General features: G+C 40.7%; 1 protein-coding gene across 10 annotated transcripts in view; it reads right to left on the bottom strand.

The window, feature by feature from the left end:
• The window catches only part of tenm4 (teneurin transmembrane protein 4), a 293,878-nt gene that overhangs the window by 147,683 nt on the left and 125,396 nt on the right, over positions 1-20,799 (bottom strand). For all 10 annotated transcript variants that reach the window (XM_086079950.1, XM_086079959.1, XM_086079960.1 and 7 more), the window contains 2 exons: positions 16,971-17,271; positions 16,153-16,434 (listed from right to left, as the gene is read on the bottom strand). In XM_086079950.1, the coding sequence (XP_085936076.1) occupies positions 16,153-16,434; positions 16,971-17,199 (511 nt within the window). In that variant the 5' untranslated portion in view covers positions 17,200-17,271. The remainder of the gene's footprint in view (positions 1-16,152; positions 16,435-16,970; positions 17,272-20,799) is intronic.

Below are 20,799 nucleotides of genomic sequence, written 5' to 3' on the forward strand. Positions count from 1 at the left end.
TGTGAGTGGTGAGATATAGCGTCTCCTCCCCATCAGGCTGGCCTCTGTCACGGCCATCCATCCAATCTACTGCCATCCTCGCAACCAGAGGGACGGCGCGCCCCGCGATCCTTCTGAAGGACGCCATCTGTTTACGCTTTACTGTGATGAACAACTATGGCCACTTACAACCGTTTCTGCAAACCTGCAGGGGGCAGTAGTGGGTCCAAAAGAATACTTTTGCGCCACATTTATATCGATGTTTTGTTTTCGTTTTTCCAACTGTTTGTATTTTGGGTAGGTAATAAGTTTGTATTTTCGTAACATTTGTGTATATGCAGTACATATACACAATTTATGTTATTTATTCATTTATTTAATTATTTATTAATAGCGTGTTTTTATTCTCATTATTATTATTGTGATTTTTTTTAACAATATTTGTGTTTTTTTTTACTGATTTTGGTCAAGTATATTTATTGGTGTATTGTTGTTTTTGTGTAATATATTTTTGGCATATTTTTTACCCAATATTTTGGGGGAGATTATATAAAATGTTGGCAAACGTGTATTTTGTTTCCTGGCTGTATTTTTTCATTATTATTATTTTTTTTTTTTATTATTGTTTTGTATTATTTTCTAATGTCATATTCTTTAAATTGTGAATTTGTTCTATTATTTAGATTATGTTCCTTTTTTTAATTTATCATTTTCTCTCCAATTTAGTATTGTGTATTTTTGTATTTGTTTTTATATTTTTCTTCCTTTTCATTTCTCCACGAATGTTTTCGAACTGCTTGAACCGAGTCACTTAAACAACATTTTCCATTAGCTCCTTCCTGGCCGTTAGTCGGCTTGTCCACGGAATCATTAGCGCTGATGTAGTGTGGCATCATTAACACCCCTCCTTCGCCATGTATCTCAACCCGCCACCCCCCATGACGCCCCATTCAAGCCTCCCGACGGGGGCCGTCATTGTTCAAGGATGAAAAGTGAACGCTGTTGTGCACTCACCTCAGCCTGGAGGCATGCGACAACTATTTTAAGCATCTCCCGGCCGACACAAGTAGCTGGAACTAACGTGCCGGTGGCCTGTATACACGCGTGCTGTTCTAAATGGACCTGGCTGAACCTCGAGCTCAACTCCTGCTGCTTACATATCATGCTGTAATACCTCAAATTGCAGCCAAGTGGTTCACCATCAGAATCAATACAATTATTGTAACTCTTATTAGCTCAGTTCAAAGACACTCTTGTTCAGACATGAACACTGAAATTGTTTTGCTAAACAGAACAACAGCAGTCTGAAGCGTGCAAAGACTCGATTGTTGTAAACAAGTCCCCTGCACGGTATTACAGCCACTTTTGCATTCTTGGTTTAGTCTTAGCCAACTGTAACTATCTTAATCATTTAGATACCTTGGTATCCTTAGCTGCTTTAATATTCTAGCCAATCATAGCTGTCACCAGGGTTGGGGAATCCAGATCCAGAAAGTAAAAACCCTGCCACAGATTGGCTTTAGTCACAGGTGCTTCTACTCAACTGGCACGTAAACTAGCTCGTCACCACAATGCCACGTGTTGAGTAGAAGCGCCTGTGGCTAAAGCTAATCTGTGGCAGGGTTTTTACTTTTCTGGACCCGTATTCCCCAACCCTGACTGTAACTTTATGTACCTTGGTTTCCTTATCAAACTTAGCACCATTAGCTGTCTTAGAAATCTTAGCATTAGAATGCTCGGGTCAGGTTGTGAAGACAGATGAGGTTCGATCTCTTTTTCTCTCTTAACAACTTTAGCTTTCTAAGCCTAAGTCTTAGCAACCTTAGCTAATTGAGCAGCCTTAACCATCCAACTAACTTAGCAGAACATCCTTAGCTACCTTAGTAACCTTAGCTGCCTCGGATATCTTAGATGTCTTAGCATTCTTAGCATCTGCTTCACAAACTTAACATCCTTGTTGGTCTTGGCAAACTTCCAACCTCATTACTTTAGCTTTCTAAACAGCTTAACCAACCATTGCTAAGCATTCTTAGTAGACTTAGCATTCTAGCCATCTAAGCTTCTTCTTAAATCTGAAAACTTTAACCACTTTGGTGTTCTTAGCTGCCATAGCATCCTTAACTAAGAAATTTAAGCTGCCCCAGAAAGTATGGATATCGTAGCATTTTCGGCATCTTTAGCCACCTTGCCTTTCTAAGCTGCCTTGGAAGCTCTCTTAGCATACTTAGTTTTAGCCATTTTAGCCTTAAGTCACATTAGTACCCTTAACTGTAATAGCAGCCTAAATGTGTTAGCATTCATAGCATCCATATCTGCTTTAACCAGCTTAGCTGTCTTAGCCAACTTGCTTATCATCCTTAACTTTCTTTGCAACCTTTCTGTGCCTCAGACACTTTATCAGTGTTAGCATCATTCACTAGCCTTAGCCGTAGCCTAAAGAAGGAAAAATAGACGATGGAGCACGATTATCAGCTTTTCACTCTGCCTCCTCTGGTGGCTAAACACAATGACATGAATAAATAATAGTCCACAATCCTCTTAAGCCTCCACCACCATCAGTAATGAAGGGAGGGGCCTCGAAGAAGACAAAAGTTTACTTTTGCTGTCTGAGAGAAATTGCGGGCCACTCATTAGGGCCTCACAGAACAAAGAAAACCCCGGTTGCCTGCCCGCCCCCCCTTTATCCCGTCATTCCTTGAGAATGAGACGGCCGCCTTTTGATTTCTTCTTTTTGTTGTTGCCGCACCTTCGTCAAAGTGCTATTTATGCCCCGGCTGCTTTTCCATTTCAGTCACTTTGTGCAAAGAGTTTGTTTGCACGTCTGCGGAATGTAAAACACACGGCGCCGAGCGAGACGCCGGCAGCGCTGCCAAGTGCACGCCATATTGAATTCGCAGCACACACGGGCATAAACTTCAGCCGCGTTTGTTTTTTAACGCTCCTACGTACGAGAGGCCGGCCCATTTAAGACGGGGCGCCTCGAATAAATCACCAAACGGAGACGCTGATTGTGCATTTTTCGGTTGCGCTTTTCCTGTGATAAAAGTGCAAATGCGAATTCAACCTGGCGGTACTAAGAGGAATAGAGAAGTACAAGGTATGCCAGAGCACAAATTAAAAGAAAAAAAAAAAAGGAGTAATCCAATTTTCCAATGACTAATTCCCTGTGTGCCAATGAATAGAAATGTAGGAGCCTGCAGGGGACAGTCAATGAGCCTTTATTAAGGCCAAAGCAGCAATAAAGCAGCGTTCAAAGACACCGACTTGCTCTCAACAGCCACCATTAACATTTTCTTTCATTCTCATAAACGGCTTTATTATTAGATGAATTGATCAGGGCTCCTTATTAGAGATGATTCCATAATTATAATTACTAACATTTGAAGCGTCTCTGAAAGTAGTACTGTGGTTGTCTTTTGGATTTTCTCATATAAGAAGACAAAGTGTGAAGGAAGAGGAAGATTTGTATCGTTCTGGTTTCTTTTCGTTTCCTAATAGTTCTTGCCATTTTTTTTTCATCTAAAATGTTTGTATTTTCCAATATGTTTTTACAGTTTCAAAGATGTGTGTATTATTTTTGGCAAATATTTTGATATTATTCTCTAATATTTTGAATCATTTCCATTATTTTGGCCTAATAGTGTTCCCTTCTCCTCCTGTTTTAAACAGATTTGTGAATAATGTTGAAACTTAGACATATTCTAATGCTAATTGCTGCAAAATGGAAACAGATGACAGAAGAGACTCTAATCTTTCTTTTGGTAGGTTCAATGTTTTTATAGCAATAGAACACAATATTCTGTGGGCCTCAAAGGGGGTTGCTTCAGGGAAAATAGCTGAGAGTGAATGAGTTAAGGGTTGAAGTACTCCTACTGGCAGTCTGAAAAAAGTGGTAGCGAACAAATCCCCAATTTTTATGACACATTTTCAATCATTTACTTTCCATCTAGTATTTGTTATTTTTTGTTGCGTATTAAACATCAAATATGAATGAGTGTTTGCCTGAAAACAATGCAACGACGTGAAAACGCTGTATTACTTTCCAAATGAATTCATGTTTCATCCCTAACTCATGAATATTAGTATTCGTTTTGTCGTTTGCCAAGCTGGCTAAAAACAGGTGTGTTTGCAGTCAATGCTGGATATTAATCGAGGTGCAGCCGGCGTGCGCCTGAATAACTAACCAGCAGGCAGCCCGCCAGTACATTTCACCCTTGGTGAAAGCACTCTTCATATTTGCTGAAAATCGAGTGTCTCATCACAAGAGTGGAGTACGAGGTGGGCAGGAGGTTAAGAAGTTCTCGCATCTTGAGGTGAAATCGAGCACTATCGACTCGACAAAGACAAGCCAATCTATTACGGGCGGACGGAATACAATTAAAAACACACGGCAATTAAGTGTGACCCGGAGATCGAAAGCGTTCCTGATTAACAAGCCGTTTTCTCTTCATAGGTTGAAGCGACGGATGCAAACTTTTGACGGGGTCATTTCAATTACTTTCAGACTTAAGGGCGACACAAACGCATCATCTTCTCCCGTCACATCGCTGAGAAATCTTACCTTTATTAAGGACCTCGCCGTGTCGCCATAGCAACCACACCTACAACTTGACAATGTACACTTTTGTATGGATAATGAGCTTGCTTGTTATTGAATTTCTGATCAAAAGTGATAACCCCCCCCCCCCCCCAAGACCTTTTTGTTCCAACTTGTATTAAACCTGAATTAAATGTGACGGCTAATGAGAGAATACGTCTCGCAGAGCTGCTACTGCACCAACTTAATCAATTATCACTTGTCTGTGATTTAATTAATCAAGAACAATTTGGACAGAAACAGGCATCTGTAATATCGGAATATTGGACATCATGTAGAGATAGCAAATTGGGCTCTGGTCGTACTTAATCAGGTAAAATAATGAAAAAGATCATAATCTAGCAGGCTTACACAAATGATCTTTTTCATAGACGCCTCCAGAACACCTGAAAACAACATACGATGGTACCTTGACGCCACTAAAAATGTGATTTGCAAGACAAGATGGCGGCGGCAAACTTCACAATGAGTGGCAGTTTTGGCAAACTGTGAACAATTATTATTATTTTTGCCCCTTCCCTGTTAAATTTAAACGAGACACAAAACAAAGACAATTGCACTTTGCCTAACAAACAAACGTCTGCTAGCTTAATTCACACACAATGCGAAACGGGCGGAGGGGCTAGCAAACGCAACATTGATGTTGCGGTACTTGTAAACCTTCAAACATCCTATATATGGAGACAATCAATAGCAACATACACCTAAAACACACATTTTGCCTCAAAGATACTGTCAGCAAAGAAACGGACTTTTCTCTTCAAGAAGTGTAGCTTAGCCTCTGGCTAGCAGACATCATGGAGAGCGATGTGCTTCCAACAATAAAAAACTAAAATGCCAAAAGTGTTCCAATATCATGTCATGTCACACTGATCAACGTGTTATTGTTGATCTGGTCCGCATTTTCGGTTTCCAATAAAGAAAACCTATTGTTGTCCTTTCCGAAACAAGAAAATATTGTACCTGTTACATATTAAATATTTCTGAATCTTTTAATTCATAAAAATAAGAAAAAAAATACTGTTTCATTTTTCTAAAAAGCAATTAAATATTTGTTCCTGTTGCACTTGTCAGCATTGTTTGTTTCTTAAAAAGAAGACCAACGAGCGATGTTGCACTTCCTGAATAGAAATTCAGATTCAATTAAAATTAAACTAATTAACACCATTTTGGCGTCTAAAAATAGACAAAACAAATCTTTCGACGTCTTGATGCAAAACAAAAAGCAACTCTGCGGTGGTCCGATGATTAGGGCTCGCATCTTTATCTCGCCTCGAGCAGGAAGAGCCTCTCCTCGAAGCCACATAAATACAGGATAATCACGAGTGGGGATAATTAGCTGGATCTTCTGTGGGTTTTAGGAAAAGAGCATCAGGATTAGGTCGGTCATCCCCTCTCGCACGTCCCACGTCATGCGCCGGGCACCGGAGGGAGCGCCGAGCCCCGAGCCCCCCCCCCGGGTCCCCGGATGTAGCGATGCCCGTTACGACGATCCAACAAACTGGCAGGAGGCGGGTGTGCGGCCACGCTGATAACAGCCCAAAATTGTCCACAAGGGGCTCTAAAAGCCTGCAAATTAGCCTGCAAATGAGCCGGAGAAGCTCTGCACTGTAAGCCGTGATCTGGGCACCCGGAAAAAAAAAAAAACGAAAACAAGCCCACAAGAAACACACCGTGGCTGAGAGCACTGGGAACCCACGAGTGATTTGCATCATTGCTCCTCAGTGGTGGGAAGCAGTGAAATACAAGTACTGTGTTGCACTGCTTAAGTCGATTTTTTACTTTCTTTACTTGAGTATTTGACAAGTTCAAGCTCCATTTCGACAAAAATAGAACGATCACTCTTTTCAAGCCTGCCACTCTAAGGTCATACCACAAAATCAGTAAGTCCAGCCTTTGACTTCGTCACTTCAAAACATTTCAGGTGGAATTGCTCATATGTTTGTGCTCAATAGTCGGGTTTCCATCCAATTGTTTCGAAATTTTAAAGCAAATTTACTGAAAATGCGCAAAATGGACTTATGCCCGTTTCCATCTGTTCTTTTGCGAATATTGAGAGGGGACAGTCGGTGATAAACCGAAACGTTTCATTGCTGTTTTCCATCTAAAATGTTCGCTTCTTTTATTAATTCCAAAAATATTTCGGTTTCCTCGTCCCCCCCTAACATACCTTACTTTATCGTCCGCCATTGCTTTGTGACTACAAACGTACGTGGGAAGTAAAATTTGGTTAAAACGTGTGATGTGTATTTGGCCTTGCCAGCGGTTATTCGCATAATCTGTTTCCATCGCCGAAAATAGCATTTTCCTTTTTTCGATACACTTCGAAATCCCCCCCCTCTTGCGCCCTTTTTTGAATTTCTAGCATTTCCATTCCGTTTTCACATTTCTTGAAAATTGGGGGGGGGGGGGGGGGGGCACTATTGTCCTTCTGCACAAACCAAGAGTTCAACTATGACATTTTTTTGGGCAGACAGCTGATTTCATTGTTCCATTAATCATCAAAGCAAGTCGTCCAGGTCCTGAAGTAATAAAGCAGCCCCAGTTCATTACACTGCAAACATCCCGTTTGACTGTTGGTATCATGATGTTTTTATCCATCCGTCCATGATCTGAACCGCTTATCCTTATCTCACGGGGGTCGCGGGCGTGCTGGGGCCTATGCTGCTATTTTTATCCACAGGTACCTTCAGTCTCATCACTGCAATTTTCCCCCTAAAAGTCTTTTCGCTTCGTGACAAATACAACACAAGCCTTTGTGCTTTTTTTTTTTTTTTTGTCAGTTGAGATTTTTCACCTTGTAACTCTCCCATGCCATATTTGATCATGTTCTTATGGTTGAGTCATGAAGACTAACCTCAACTGAGGCCAATGAGGCCTACAGTTGTTTGGATGTCGGCCAGGCTTCTTTTGTGATGATTTCTCATTGCACTGTTGGAGTAATTTTGTTTGGCAGACTGCTTCCTGGGAAGGTTCACCACTGTTCTAAGGTTTCTTCATTTGTAGTTAATGGCTCTGACCGTGATTCGCAACAGTCCCAAAGCCATGTAACCTTTTCCAGATTGACACATTTCAGTCACTTCATTTTTAAATTCTTTGGATCATGGCATGATGATATATATATATATATATATATATATATATATATATATATATATATATATATATATATATATATATATAATTATTTTTTTGCATATCGAGAACAATCACTATTACGGAATAAGTTAACGTTCAGTGATTTCAATCCGTAACAGTTGGCTAATAATAATATATTTAATTCAAATATAAGCCTGTCACATGGTTGGACACTTACACACACTCAGACAAGCACACCGTTTTGTACACACACGCACGCACGTGCGATGGCTGACAAAGCTACTCGCACTGACATCAGATATGACTCGTCATCAGCAATATCACGTAACAGCAGCTGAGATCAATAGCGAAAGGCTGCAGGCGGTGGCATAAAGCAAAACGAATCCCCTCACATTGTCCTATAAATATAAGAAGTATGCACACATACCTACAATTTATGGACTCTGTGTTCGAATTCTTTTACAACTCATTTGTGTGTGTTTACTTCAATTACAAAAATACTAACATTGCATAAAAATATTTTTATGGCGACTACAAAGTGCATTAAAAAGTATGAAAAGCAGCAGAAAGGCTACGTTGGTTAATATTTAATATGTTTAGAGGGATGATAAAAGCAAGGAAGCTGGAAGCAATGCTGATGTTATTATGTTTCAATGAAGAATTCTTTAATCGTATTGAATCTGATTAGGTGCAGGTGTACCTATTATTAAATACAAATAAAGAGATCAAACCGTTTCCAATTCTTCACTGTCACAAGTAATGAGAGTTCCAGTCATTGCAAGACGCTCTCTTTTTCCTGCCAGGACCTGCGACCGATCCCCTCGCAGACTGTCACCGCTGTGCTGCTTTCAAAGACATGAGATCTCAACCTCAATCTTTTCAACAGATGAACGCTTTAACGAGTCTTTCAGCATAATAATCAGAAGGTGAGGGAGTCACCGGGGAAGGATTTAGATTTAGACATTATTATGGATCTCCTTCCCAAACCACTCCCACCCCCAACACACACACACACACACACACACACACCCCCACACACACACACACACACACACACACAATTTTGAACATGTACAGTGCCTGGACCAAGATTATTAAAAAAAATACAGTACCCATTACACCCCTGTCTTATCTTGCTGCTATATATTTGCTAGTTTCACTCACTGACGAACCTGATCAACCTGACAAACTAAATCATAAACTCTTTAACTAATCGCCTTGCCAACTAAATGGATAACCAACCAACAAATAAATGACTGATTGCCTAACAATATAATAAATACACCATCTAACAACTGACTTATTGACTAACAGACTAACCAGTAAACATCTTACTAACGACGAGTTCACTTACACACTCAACTCAACACTTAACTAATAGTCTACCCAACTGACTGACTGAGTAGTAACTGAACAACCAACTAATTACCAAACTACTGACTAACTGCCTGAATAGTCAACTAACCAAAGACTGACTATTACTATTTGAACAAAACAGTGTGACTAACTCACTAACTGACCAACTGACTCATTGACTAACTAGCCATCTAACCAAATATTTGACTGTCTAGCTGAATGACTAACCAAGTAACTGTCTACCTGACTAACCAACTAACAAATTGACTGAACCAATAACTGAGTAATCAACTACACCAATAAAGGTAACTGACTATCCGACTAAACAAGTAACTCACTGACTAACCGACTAGCGGACTCACCAGCTTAGTAATTAACTAACCAAATGACTGACTACCTAAGAAACCAACGTACTCGACTGAAACAAAAAATTTACCAACCATGCAATTAAATGAGTGACTAAGCAAAACAAAAAAAATCACTGACTATAACTAAGTCACCAGCCAAGACAATCACTGACTCCCTGAATAATAAATTACTAACTAGCAGACTACCAGAAAAATACAACTAATCGATTAACCACCTGACTGAAAGGCCGACGAACCAAATAACTGTCTTGTGAAAGTCAGCCAGCCTTCATCCCACCCCCACATTTTGCTCATCCAATGGCAATTCTTGATTTACGATTAACCAGGACAACGAGGGACGATTATATTTCCGTGTATGTGGCACACGAAAAAACACCACCAACGTGTCAACAACTTCACAACTTCAAGTTAAGTGCATGTCAGAAGCTAATCCGTGCGTCTAACAAAAGTCTGCTGACAAAACTCAGTGTTTCAACCGTTCATGTCGAGACTGCAAATGAACTACTGACTTTACCTCCTATGGCTAATTTAGCCCAAACCATGAGGTTATTATTCACATTTTATAAATAACTCTCAAAAGACTTACTTGGTTGTTGTCTATGGGTGGGGGGACTTTCCAGAGACAAAACTATTTGTATACAAATAATCAAGTGCATTTTTCACCATATGTCCCATTGTTGGTAGAGGGATAAAAGATTTTGGATTAATTACGCAGACTTTTTTTCCCGATGCCTAATGAGGCAGTAGTCTTAACAAGCACTCCCTGAATTGGCCTGTTTTGCGTGACTGATGACAAATGTAATTAGTGTTTAATCGCTATTTCAGCTGCTTTCATGTTGCACCGCCCGCCTTTCATTGATTTCCTTATTCTTTTATTTCCATTCCACCCAAAGTGTTGTCCAGTAGCACATATTGGCGTGTTGTCACAACAAAGTTAGCCTACAGCAGGATGGACACTTTTCTTGTTTTCTTTTTTAACACAATAGCTGTCATGATAATGCATTTATTTTGCTATTAATACCAGAAAAACATCCTGTCTAATCAAACGAATGAAGCCCATCATACTCAATAAAGCATCTATTAAAGCAGCATAATGTGCTAATTGGTTCTTGACAGAGAATCCGATTGACGGTACACTAATAAGGAGGAGAACCGTGTTGTTGGCGTTGTTGTCAGGGCGACCCCGGATTACCTACTTTACACTTTAGCGTTCTCTAATGCTAGCGGACCAACCAGGACAAAAGCCTCTCGTGATGTGTCGGCTCAGAGCGCTGTGCGGTGCTCCTACAAAACGCTGACGTGATCAGACGGGTTTATTTTTAGGCATGTTATTCGAATAAATAAATGATGGGACATGTTTATTTCAAGGCGAGCTCTGCCAGCAAGTTAACATGTGCGTTCTTTGATGTCTTTATCTGTTAACAAATTCACATTTGCTGTTGCTTTAAAAAGCACATTTCACTTCACAACAGTAGGAGGAGCAAAAAAACTCTATTACCTAGCTAATCAGCTACGTGACTGACTGACAAAATTGACTAATAGATTGACTGACTAATAAGCCCACTAATCAATATTCTAAACCATGCACTATCCAGCTAACCGACTATCTAGCTGACTGACTAGCCAACCACTGACTAGCTAAACATCAAAACTCACTAACTGGCCAACTAGTTAGCAAATTGTTATCCAACTGACCAATTATGCAACTGACTAACTCTCTCACTGGCTAAAACCAAGTAATGCTAAACTAACAGACTGACCATATAACCAAATCACTTAAGATTGAAATAATTAAACTAACTGACTAACATGACCTACTGCATCCTGCAACCCGCCGCCCCACCGTGTGGTGTGCCTGTGGAAGTATTGCTTTGTGTTACTTTGGCGACGGCTGCGCTAGTGACTGCTCGCTTTTAACTTTACAGTGTGTTTATATGCCAGCAATGCTCATCTGTATCCGACATCACTGTGGCTTAGTTTAGTTTTTGTCTTTGATACAATACTGGTTCTATGAAGTCAGGCGGTCCATTGCAAGAAAATTGCGGGCCAAGATGAACTTTCTAGATGAACAAACATTTACCAAGAACTTAACTTGTTTGGGTAATTTATGTGAGGAAAAATAGTGTTGAAAGAGATAAAAGTGTAGCCGAGAGGCTGTGGAACAGCGTAAACGCAGATCCTCCCAGCGTAGTTTTTTTTGGGGGGGTGGCCTGGAACAACGCCTAAAGGCATAATGATGATTTCCCGCAAGACTCCACACACATGAACAATTGCCTTTGTAAAGAGCGCAATGAAGTCACATCGCATTGTCATTAACACCTTCACCGAAGCCAAAACAATCCTGACTTGTTTGACTGAAAAATGTAAACACGGCTGACACTGAATCACTCCAGCCTGGAAGGTGATGGTGATGCGCTTTTCAAATTTGGTGCAAACTGTGATACTCGGTTGGGTTCTAGTATCGCAATTCCCTGTGCTGGGTCTGATGGGTTACATTCTTCAAATGTATGATCTTTTGCTTCTTATAACTTGAAACAAAGTGATCAACGAACAAATTAACAGACTGACTAGGTGACTGACTGACTGACAGACCTACAACATAGCTAACTCACTAATCAACCTACCTACCTACTGAAACAACTAACTTATTCAACTAACCGACTGATTAACTAACCAACCATCTTACCAACTAACTAAATAGCAGTGATTAAACAACAATAATGTGACTAACTAACTAACAGTGAATACATAATAAGCTGACTTAATGAGTATCTAACTAATTAACTAGCTAACCAACTAACAATAATGTGACGAACTAACTAACAAACTAACTTAACTAAATAGCAGTGAATTAATAACAATAATCTGACTGATATGAGTAACAAACTAATAAACTAACCAACTAACAATAACGTTACTCACTGACTGACTAACTAATTAACTAACTAACAATAATATGACTAACTAACTAACTAAATAAATAGCAATGATTAAATAACAATAATGTGACTGATTGACTGACTAACTAACTGAATGACTAAGGGACCATCTAACTGCCTCACTAACCAACTTAATAGCCGACTTTCTGACTAACCAACCACAACAATCGAGGTGGACGCGGGTCTCCCGTAGTTACCTGTGATGACAAATACGACCCATATGGCATCAGCTGCCGGGTCGGTACCGTATGACGTAAAAGGGCCAAAAAGTTGTTAGCGACAAGCCCAGGCTGCCGAGTACTGCATGCATGTGGGTCATGGCTAACAAAGCCAGCGGCGGCTCTTTTAAGTTACAGTAAGACGGCCGGCCTTGATGTTCTGCCTCCGCGGGGCCTCGCTGTGACTCAGCAGGCGCTGGCTGCTCCAAGTGTCCTCGCGGGGCTCTCTTGGGAAAAGAGGCATGATGGGAAACACACACACACGCACATGCAAACACATCATTCAGGCTCTTATGCACATGCAATACAGCCTGACGCACAAAGATTTGCCTCCTTTTTCCAGATACCTTACATTTGCAAGTCAATTGGCTTTTTTGGGGGTGTTTGTTGGTTTTTTGTGTGTGCTTAAGACAGACAGCATGACAACTAGGTAGGTAGGAAGAAGGGCCGGGTATCGACTGTAACTTCCTCAATCGATTTGATTTGGATTTTTTCCCGATTCGATTCACTTTAATCCGATTAATTATGGAATATCAAATCTTCTTAAATGTCAAGGACATGATAAAATTCCACATATATTAAATTCCAAAGTAAATTTTAACTTGTGTTATTATCACTTTAGTGTTACACAAAAATTGACATCAGCAAGGATGATATGAAAATATTTTCATAATTCTAACTCAATAATTGTAAATATAAATTAAAACGATTCTGAAAAGTGCAATGAATCAGGTCTTTCATAAATGTACAGTAAGAAAAGACTTTTCAATTCACGTGAACAGTAATTTCAAGAAAAATCGGGCCTTATAAAATTCTATTTTCTTCGGAATTTATCGGAACAAGATATCAAAATTGGATTTTTTTTAAACCCAGCCCTAGTAGGAAGGTCGATATCTCCTGTATGTTCCGTGTCGTTCCCAGTTCTAAGGCAGCGTGTAAGAATGACGCTTGCAAACAGCGCTTGCTTATTTGCATGCATTAAGCGGAGGGTCAAGCGAGACACATGTGAAAAAGGGGGATCGGGGATGAGGGGCACTTGGCGGGGGGATGGATGCCCGCCGGCTCGAATGCATTAAAAAGCCCAGTAAATGATTTGTTGGTTTAAAGATATTGAAGCACACACAAGAAGCAGGCCTACTTGATGGATTTTAATTAACTTGCCATGTATGAATTGTATGTTATCAGGCTTAGCTGAATTAAATGCAAGTGCTCTTTCTGCCCGAGCGAGTGGAATAAAAAGGCTGCTTAGAATCATGATGTGGTTCTCGGGGACGCCGCGTGCATGATGCTGCAAGCCCGAGGTGCCGCCGTGCCAGGAGCATCTCTTTAATTATGTACGACGGAGGCACAATGTGGAGGCCCACACGCTTTCCCCCAACCCGAGTCACCCACTCGAACGGATTCTCCCTCCAGTGGACATTTCGGTGGCTTAGAAAATACATCAGCGAGATATAAATGTGAAACTATTTGCGAGGTTCTTCGCAAGGCTGCGTCGGGGTAATTAGAATCTCGCCGCCGGGCGCTACGTGAGCGGAGTTCTCCGGCGCCGCCGCCGCCGAGGTATCCCGGGAACGGCAATGCAAATCTGCCAGATCATATTCGGGGTTTAGGGGCATTAAGAATTGGAACCGCGAGACTCTTCACAAGCTAACATGAAAATGAGCATTTTTGTAGGTAAGCGTGATTCATGCTGAGATTCAACACGTCTGGTGACGTGAGATGGAAGCCAAACTGAGTGCAAGACAGCAGAACAACGTGATTGCTCCCAGCTAATCAATAAGGAAAGTGACAGGCTCACAAATAAGACAAGCGCTCAATATTTTGCATCCATGTCCAGCATCTTCACATCTTTGTGAAGCAGGATTTTATGCAATGGCTGAAAACAAATTGAAATTTACGCAACAGACATGAGTTACACTTATTATCATTAACCAAAAAGGAGAACGACTCACGGACGAGCACAAATAAATGTAAACAGTTTTACACCGGATATCGAAAAACTGCCTGAGGGTGGAGTAGAAACTTCTAAAGGCCACCCAAAGTTCAAATTCTGTCGTGCTTCTTTACCATTTAATATTATTTTGAGTTGTATCTGCTTTAATTGATCACTCGTCATTGATCTTTTTACCACGCTGGGCAAATTTGTTTGCGTGTCAGGTTACATAAGGAATGACTTGAGCAAGGTATAAAGCCCAGAAAATGTCAAATGTAAACTATTTGGTTCAATTTTACACTGCAAAGAAAAACTAACAAATAAAACACAACATGCGAAAAACTGGAACTGTACAGAACTAATATTTTCTTAAAAAATAATACATAGAACAAAGACACTAAAGATTACGGAAGGGAATTAGGGCCAGTGAAGAATAATTCTGACTTTAATAATTCTGACTTTAAAGTGAGAATTCTGACTTTAAAGTCAGAATTATTCTTCACTGGCCCTAATTCCCTTCCGTAATGTGAAGAATAATTCTGACTTTAAAGTGAGAATTCTGACCTCAGAATTTTAAGATTAAAGTCGGAACTCTCACTTCAAAGTCAGAATTCAGAAAATAAAGTGAGAATCCTGCCAACCCCTGTTTTCCCCCTCTTCACTAACCCTAACCCTCTTCTGTAAAAGATGAAATCATCATTGAAACGTATCATAATATATCATGAATGAATATACAGGGCCAGGGTTCTGGCAGGGCTACCACAACATGCCTCATCCCAAAAAGGTTTCATGTAAGACCCACTAAACCGCCATCATCGGGTTTGTGGACAGCGTTTTCTCCCAAATATGTTTAAAAATACTCTTTAAAGTACAAAACATAATTGTTAGCCTGCGAGCTAATGCCAGAGCTACAGCGCACTGTCCATTTCACAGTCAAGAGAGCACAGCCATGCCATTACTCTGAGCAACAGAAAAATCAACTAATTAGCCAGTTCTTCAATGACCCTCATGTGAACTATATCTGAATTTCCACCACGTCTATTTCTGAATCAATTTAGCAGCTGAAATGTAAAGTACGGCCGTCTGAAGCAATTTGCCGGATGTAACATCTTCAGACTATATACATTCAAACTATGGCAGTAGAGGAGAAGGTTAAAATCATCATTCAAGCCATTTACCATGTTTTCTATATTTCTTTATCTAATTCAAATGACAAATGAGGCTGAAGCAATTGGAGATCACCTAAGCTTTTGCAACCTGGTAGCCAGAGGTGGCAAATCCTGGTTCAGAAAGTAAAAACCCTGCCACAGTTTGACTTTAACCCCAGGTGCTAGCTAGCTAGCTCCCTAGCTAGCTCCCATGATTCTTATTTACCTTCTAGCTAGCTCCCTAGCTAGCTCCCATGGTTCTTGTTTACGTTTTAGCTAGTTCCCTAGCTAGCTCCCATGGTTCTTGTTTACCTTTTAGCTAGCTAGCTCCCATGGTTCTTGTTTAGCTTTTAGCAAGCTCCCATGGTTCTTTTTTAACTTTTAGGGAGCTAGCTAGCTAGCATCAGGGGCTAAAGCCAAACTGTGGCAGGGTTTTTACTTTCTGGATCTGGATTTGCCACCTCTGCTGGTAGCCCGTGTGGCAGTTGGACATTCATCATGAAAATTCCACTCACCATTCTCCGTGTTTTCATGTTCCGTGTCTGTCAGCGTCAAATTGGAGTTGGCCCTACTGGAGAGGCAGGAGCTCCGGCCCGACTTAGGGTTACCGCCGCGACTCCATAGCCGAACGGCGTGCTCCGGGGACACGACGCCGTCCGTCTCCGTGTCGGCGTCCGAGCCCACGCTGACTGAGTATTCGCGGTGCGGCATGCCCAGCTCGCCCCGGTAGGTCGCCACGTGGTGGGCGGACGGGAGTGCATCGCCGAAGCCGAGGTCTCGCAGGGAGAAGTCGGCACCTGCGGCCAGGCGGGAACACGTGCGGCTGATTAAATATGACACCGGGCGCGCCATTTAGCATAATGTAGTCAGCAATGGCGGCTGTGTTTTGACCTTGAGCCATGCAGTAGGCGCACATATCTTTTAGTCATGCACGTTTGTGATCTTATGACTGCACATGTAGCATTTAGCTTGTTGCTAGGCGACTAATCAAAGCCTCTCGAGAACATGTCCTCCTCCATTTTTAACGACCTGCATGTAGTAAAATTGACTGCGGGCTTGAAAAATTCCACACGATTCCATAGGCAAGCTCCTGAGCAGACTGTAAATGATACAAATGTGGTCGCTTGCATGGAATAAAGGGCCATTTGTCCTCATAACAACACTGGCATGGAAACAGGAGTTCAGAACATTCAGCAAATTTCCCATCACATAAATAAATGAAAATTGTTCCGTATAATGCATCAATTCAGTGCATCACTCCACTTTGTTTCAGACCACGAATTGACTCTGAATCGGACTTAAGCTCATGCTAAGCTAGTAGTTCAAATCTCACCTTGCCGGCCAAACTCGTCCACCTCGTGGTGCACCAGCTCCTTGACGCGGTTGCCATACGCCATGCGGGCGTCGTGGTCGAAGGCCTTGAGGGTCTCGGTGGAGCTGTACGACCTCGGGTGGGCTTTGCCGTCCTCGCTGTCGGCCGACGAGCTGGTGTAGCGCCGCTCGGGGGGCTCCTGCCGGGCCGAGGTCAGCGAGCGGTACGGTCGGCGTTCCTTCACTTCCATGGCGCTGGCGCCTCCCCGCTCGGTTATTGTCAACAAACGCGAGTCAACAAGTACGGTTTGGTCTCAGAGGTTCTGTTAAAAGAACAAAAACATGCGACACTTAGTAAGTTTGGTGCCATCTTGTGATGACAAACATACAATTGTTTATATGCCACTTGGAACAAGACGTGTGAAAAAAACACATGGAATGCAGTACACAAGGACATCGAAATAATATGCCAGCTTGTGTGCCACTTTCGTTCCAAGCATTGATTTGTCAGGCGGTGACAAACGTAATAAATAAATAAGTGAACGAATGAATGAATAAAAGTGAAAATAAAAACAGATATGAAAAATATAATTCTAAATTAAATTGAAAAAAAATAAATATAAATGGAAATAAAAACAAAAATTATATCCCTAAATAAATAAATAAAAGTAAAAATAAATACAAAAATAAAAGAGACGCTGAGGACCGCCCCCTCATTTTTATAACATGGTGACCTGGCGGAGCGTCTACAGCATGAAATAAATAAAAGTGAGAGCAGAGTGTTTTTTTTATTGATTGATATTTAATTTTATTTATTTTGATATTTATTCTCATTTTTTAAATCTCGTTTTTTAAATCTCGTTTTTTAATTTTCTTTTTTTTTTTTTTTTTTTGGGATATATATGTTATTATTTTTATATTTTTTGCATTTAATTTTTGAATTAATTTCTTTATATCAGTTTTTAGTTTCACTTTTATTCATTTATTTATTTAGTCATTTATTTATTTGTAATTTTGGCTATTTTGGTCCTCCATTTCCAAACCACAAAAAAAGACCTTCAATAATGAACCACATGCTGCATCACCAAGTCTAATGTCATTAATATCTGATCACATTTCGCAAGGCTGTTCTGCTAAATTTCCATGAATTAAGAAGTTGCCTGCCAAATAAACACATCAAATCACAACGTGCATCTTGACGTTTATAGTGCAGTTGTTTTTTTATGTGTCTTCTCTTAAGCACATGTAAAAATCATTGGCGGTTGAGAAATGAGAGTCAGACAAATGGAGGACGACGGTTCAAGCCAGCAGAGATGATCGCATGTGAAACATAAAACCCCAACTGTCACATGCAGAAGTGCTGCATTTCTTGCCTCCCACGCAGATGCTTTTAATTAGTCAACAAATACACAGACATAATAAGTTTAAAATGTTTCCCATCAAGTGAACGCCGAAATGCCAGCTGACTCGCGAAGAGGAGGCCAACACTCTTTAAGGAACAAAAAACAAAGTACTTTGTGGTACATTCTTGAAACTTTAGAATGCCTCTCCCTCCCTCGCATTAGCATAGCATCAAACAACAAAATTAGCAAGCGAACCCAGGTCTCCCCAGGCCAGATGAAGAGCCCTTACAGCTGGCGAGTGGGTGGCGTTTCCGCGCACCCCCGTGTGGCCGAGGTCCTCGCACAGCGGCCCCGAGTCATTAATCACCGCCGTCCTTTCAGCTGTCGATAGGTACAAACACAAGGCAACAATGGCGGTTTTCAAGCACATGTTTCGCCCCCAAGCAGAGGCAAGTAGGGTCCAAAAGGGGCCATTGTTTCCTGCTTTGTTTTCCCCAAACAGTCACTAGCGTACCAACCCGAAAATGCATTGACCTCCACCAAGGAGGTTATGTTTGCATCAGCGCGGGTGTAACTTCCTCACAACAACACATTCTGCCACGGGTGTTAGCATTTTTGGTGTGAAATCACATGCCAAGGATGACACGAGAATTCTAAAAATTCCCAGCGCTTTTAACTAATTCACTCACATTCATTTTCACAGAAGCAACCCCCTTCGTTGGTTTTACTGGATTTTGACTGATTTTGCAAGGCCCACAATACATTGTGTTCTATTTCTATAAAAACATGGAACCTACCAAAAAGAAAGATTAGAGTCTCTTCTTTCATCAGGAAAAAATGTATATTTGTATCCGTTTCCGTTTTGCAGAAATTAGCATCAGAATAAAGCTAAATGTCATCATTATTCACAAATCTGTTGAAAACAGTGGAGAAAAGAGCATTTTTGCAACATGGCCCTTGTTGATCTCTTATACTCTGCTGCCACCTGCTGGCCGTTTTTTGTAAGAAATACCGTTGCTTTAAGCGTCCTCTTCCGGTCAGAGGTTGCATCAAAGCCTTCTGTATGCTCTGGCATAAAAAAAAAACATAAAAAACATAGAAATACGTTTTTTGGACCATGGCAATATTTAAAATAGAACGTGTTTATACGTTTTTGAGAGAAAATGAGTTAATAGACAAATAACTTATCAAATTTGTGCTGATTTGTAGTTATTACATAGTTCTAGGTTGGGTAATAATTATTGTTTTAATCATTTTACGTTTACTAATTGATTTTCTAATACACCAACCAAAAAGTCAAAATAGAAAAAAAGATTTTGTCATTGTTAAGTATTAATCTAAAGGTTGAAGCAGCCACAAAATAAATAGATTAAAGGAAATAAATGAAATAAAATATATTTTTTCAATATTTGTTGAATTTCATAATTTTTTTTCATAGCGATAAAGAAATAAAAATAGAGATCCATAAAAGAAATACGATGCAGTGGTTGTAAAAATGCATTCAGAATATTTTCAAAAACCGTGTGCCATTTGCCTTCATTGCTGAAAGAAGAGTTCTACCCACAGGGTATGCTAATTGGCAGAGTAGCTCAAAAAGAAAGTAACAAGGAGGCAGTATTGGAGATGATTTAATTTGGTTTCAAGGATTAAGATAACAAATAGGAAATCTAACTTCATCTGACACGATAAAAGCCACAAGACAGGCAAGCTACGGTTTGTTCGATCACAATTTAGCTAACCGATGAAACATGAAGTCAGTTTAAGGCAGTTTAACTAAGTAGATGAACAAGTATTGGAATAATTCAAAACAAATATGTGACTGGGCATGTGATAGAAGCTAGCTCGTAGCTAGCCAGCAGCTAGCTAGCGCAAGTACAGAACCTGAGTACTAAGTAGCTGACTCAACTTGCTTCAATTTGCCAAACTAACTTGGGACTTGCTACATCCGTGAAGGTTAAGACTTGAAACGTACTTTCTGACTCATTGACTTAATCCCGCCGCTGAGCATCATCACACGCCGCCATCATATGATAATAAGCAAACGCTTTGATTTGACGACAGCGCCTTGGCCAGGCGCGTCCGGAAGAGATAGCGGCTCCATTTTTAAAGCGTTATCATCATCACAGGAGCGAGGCGGCTGAGAAACAAGCGACGAGGAAGGTTAATGAGGATACACTCACAAAGACGAGTTATTTACAACCAGCTCTGACAAACGACGTGCCGGCGAGCTTCCAGATGAAGATAGCGACCGTGCGCTTTCATTTCACAAAGTTCTCCCGCGACTGCATTATCTATGCAATGATTCCAAATTGATTACCGGGGACAAAAGAAATGATGGATGGTCTGTTTTGCCAATTTTTTTTTAATACAACTTGCCAACTCTGCATTTTTCAATAGCATTGTCCGCATTTGGCAAAAGGTGACGTGTATTGGTCCGAGGCAAATAACGTTAAAACATCTCAAGTGAACAATGCGTGGCGCCCATTGAAGTCATTAGATCACGGTAGA

This window comes from Leptonotus elevatus, chromosome 7 (assembly GCF_054856555.1).
Source record: "Leptonotus elevatus isolate MCC_2025b chromosome 7, RoL_Lele_1.0, whole genome shotgun sequence".
NCBI lineage: Eukaryota > Metazoa > Chordata > Actinopteri > Syngnathiformes > Syngnathidae > Leptonotus > Leptonotus elevatus.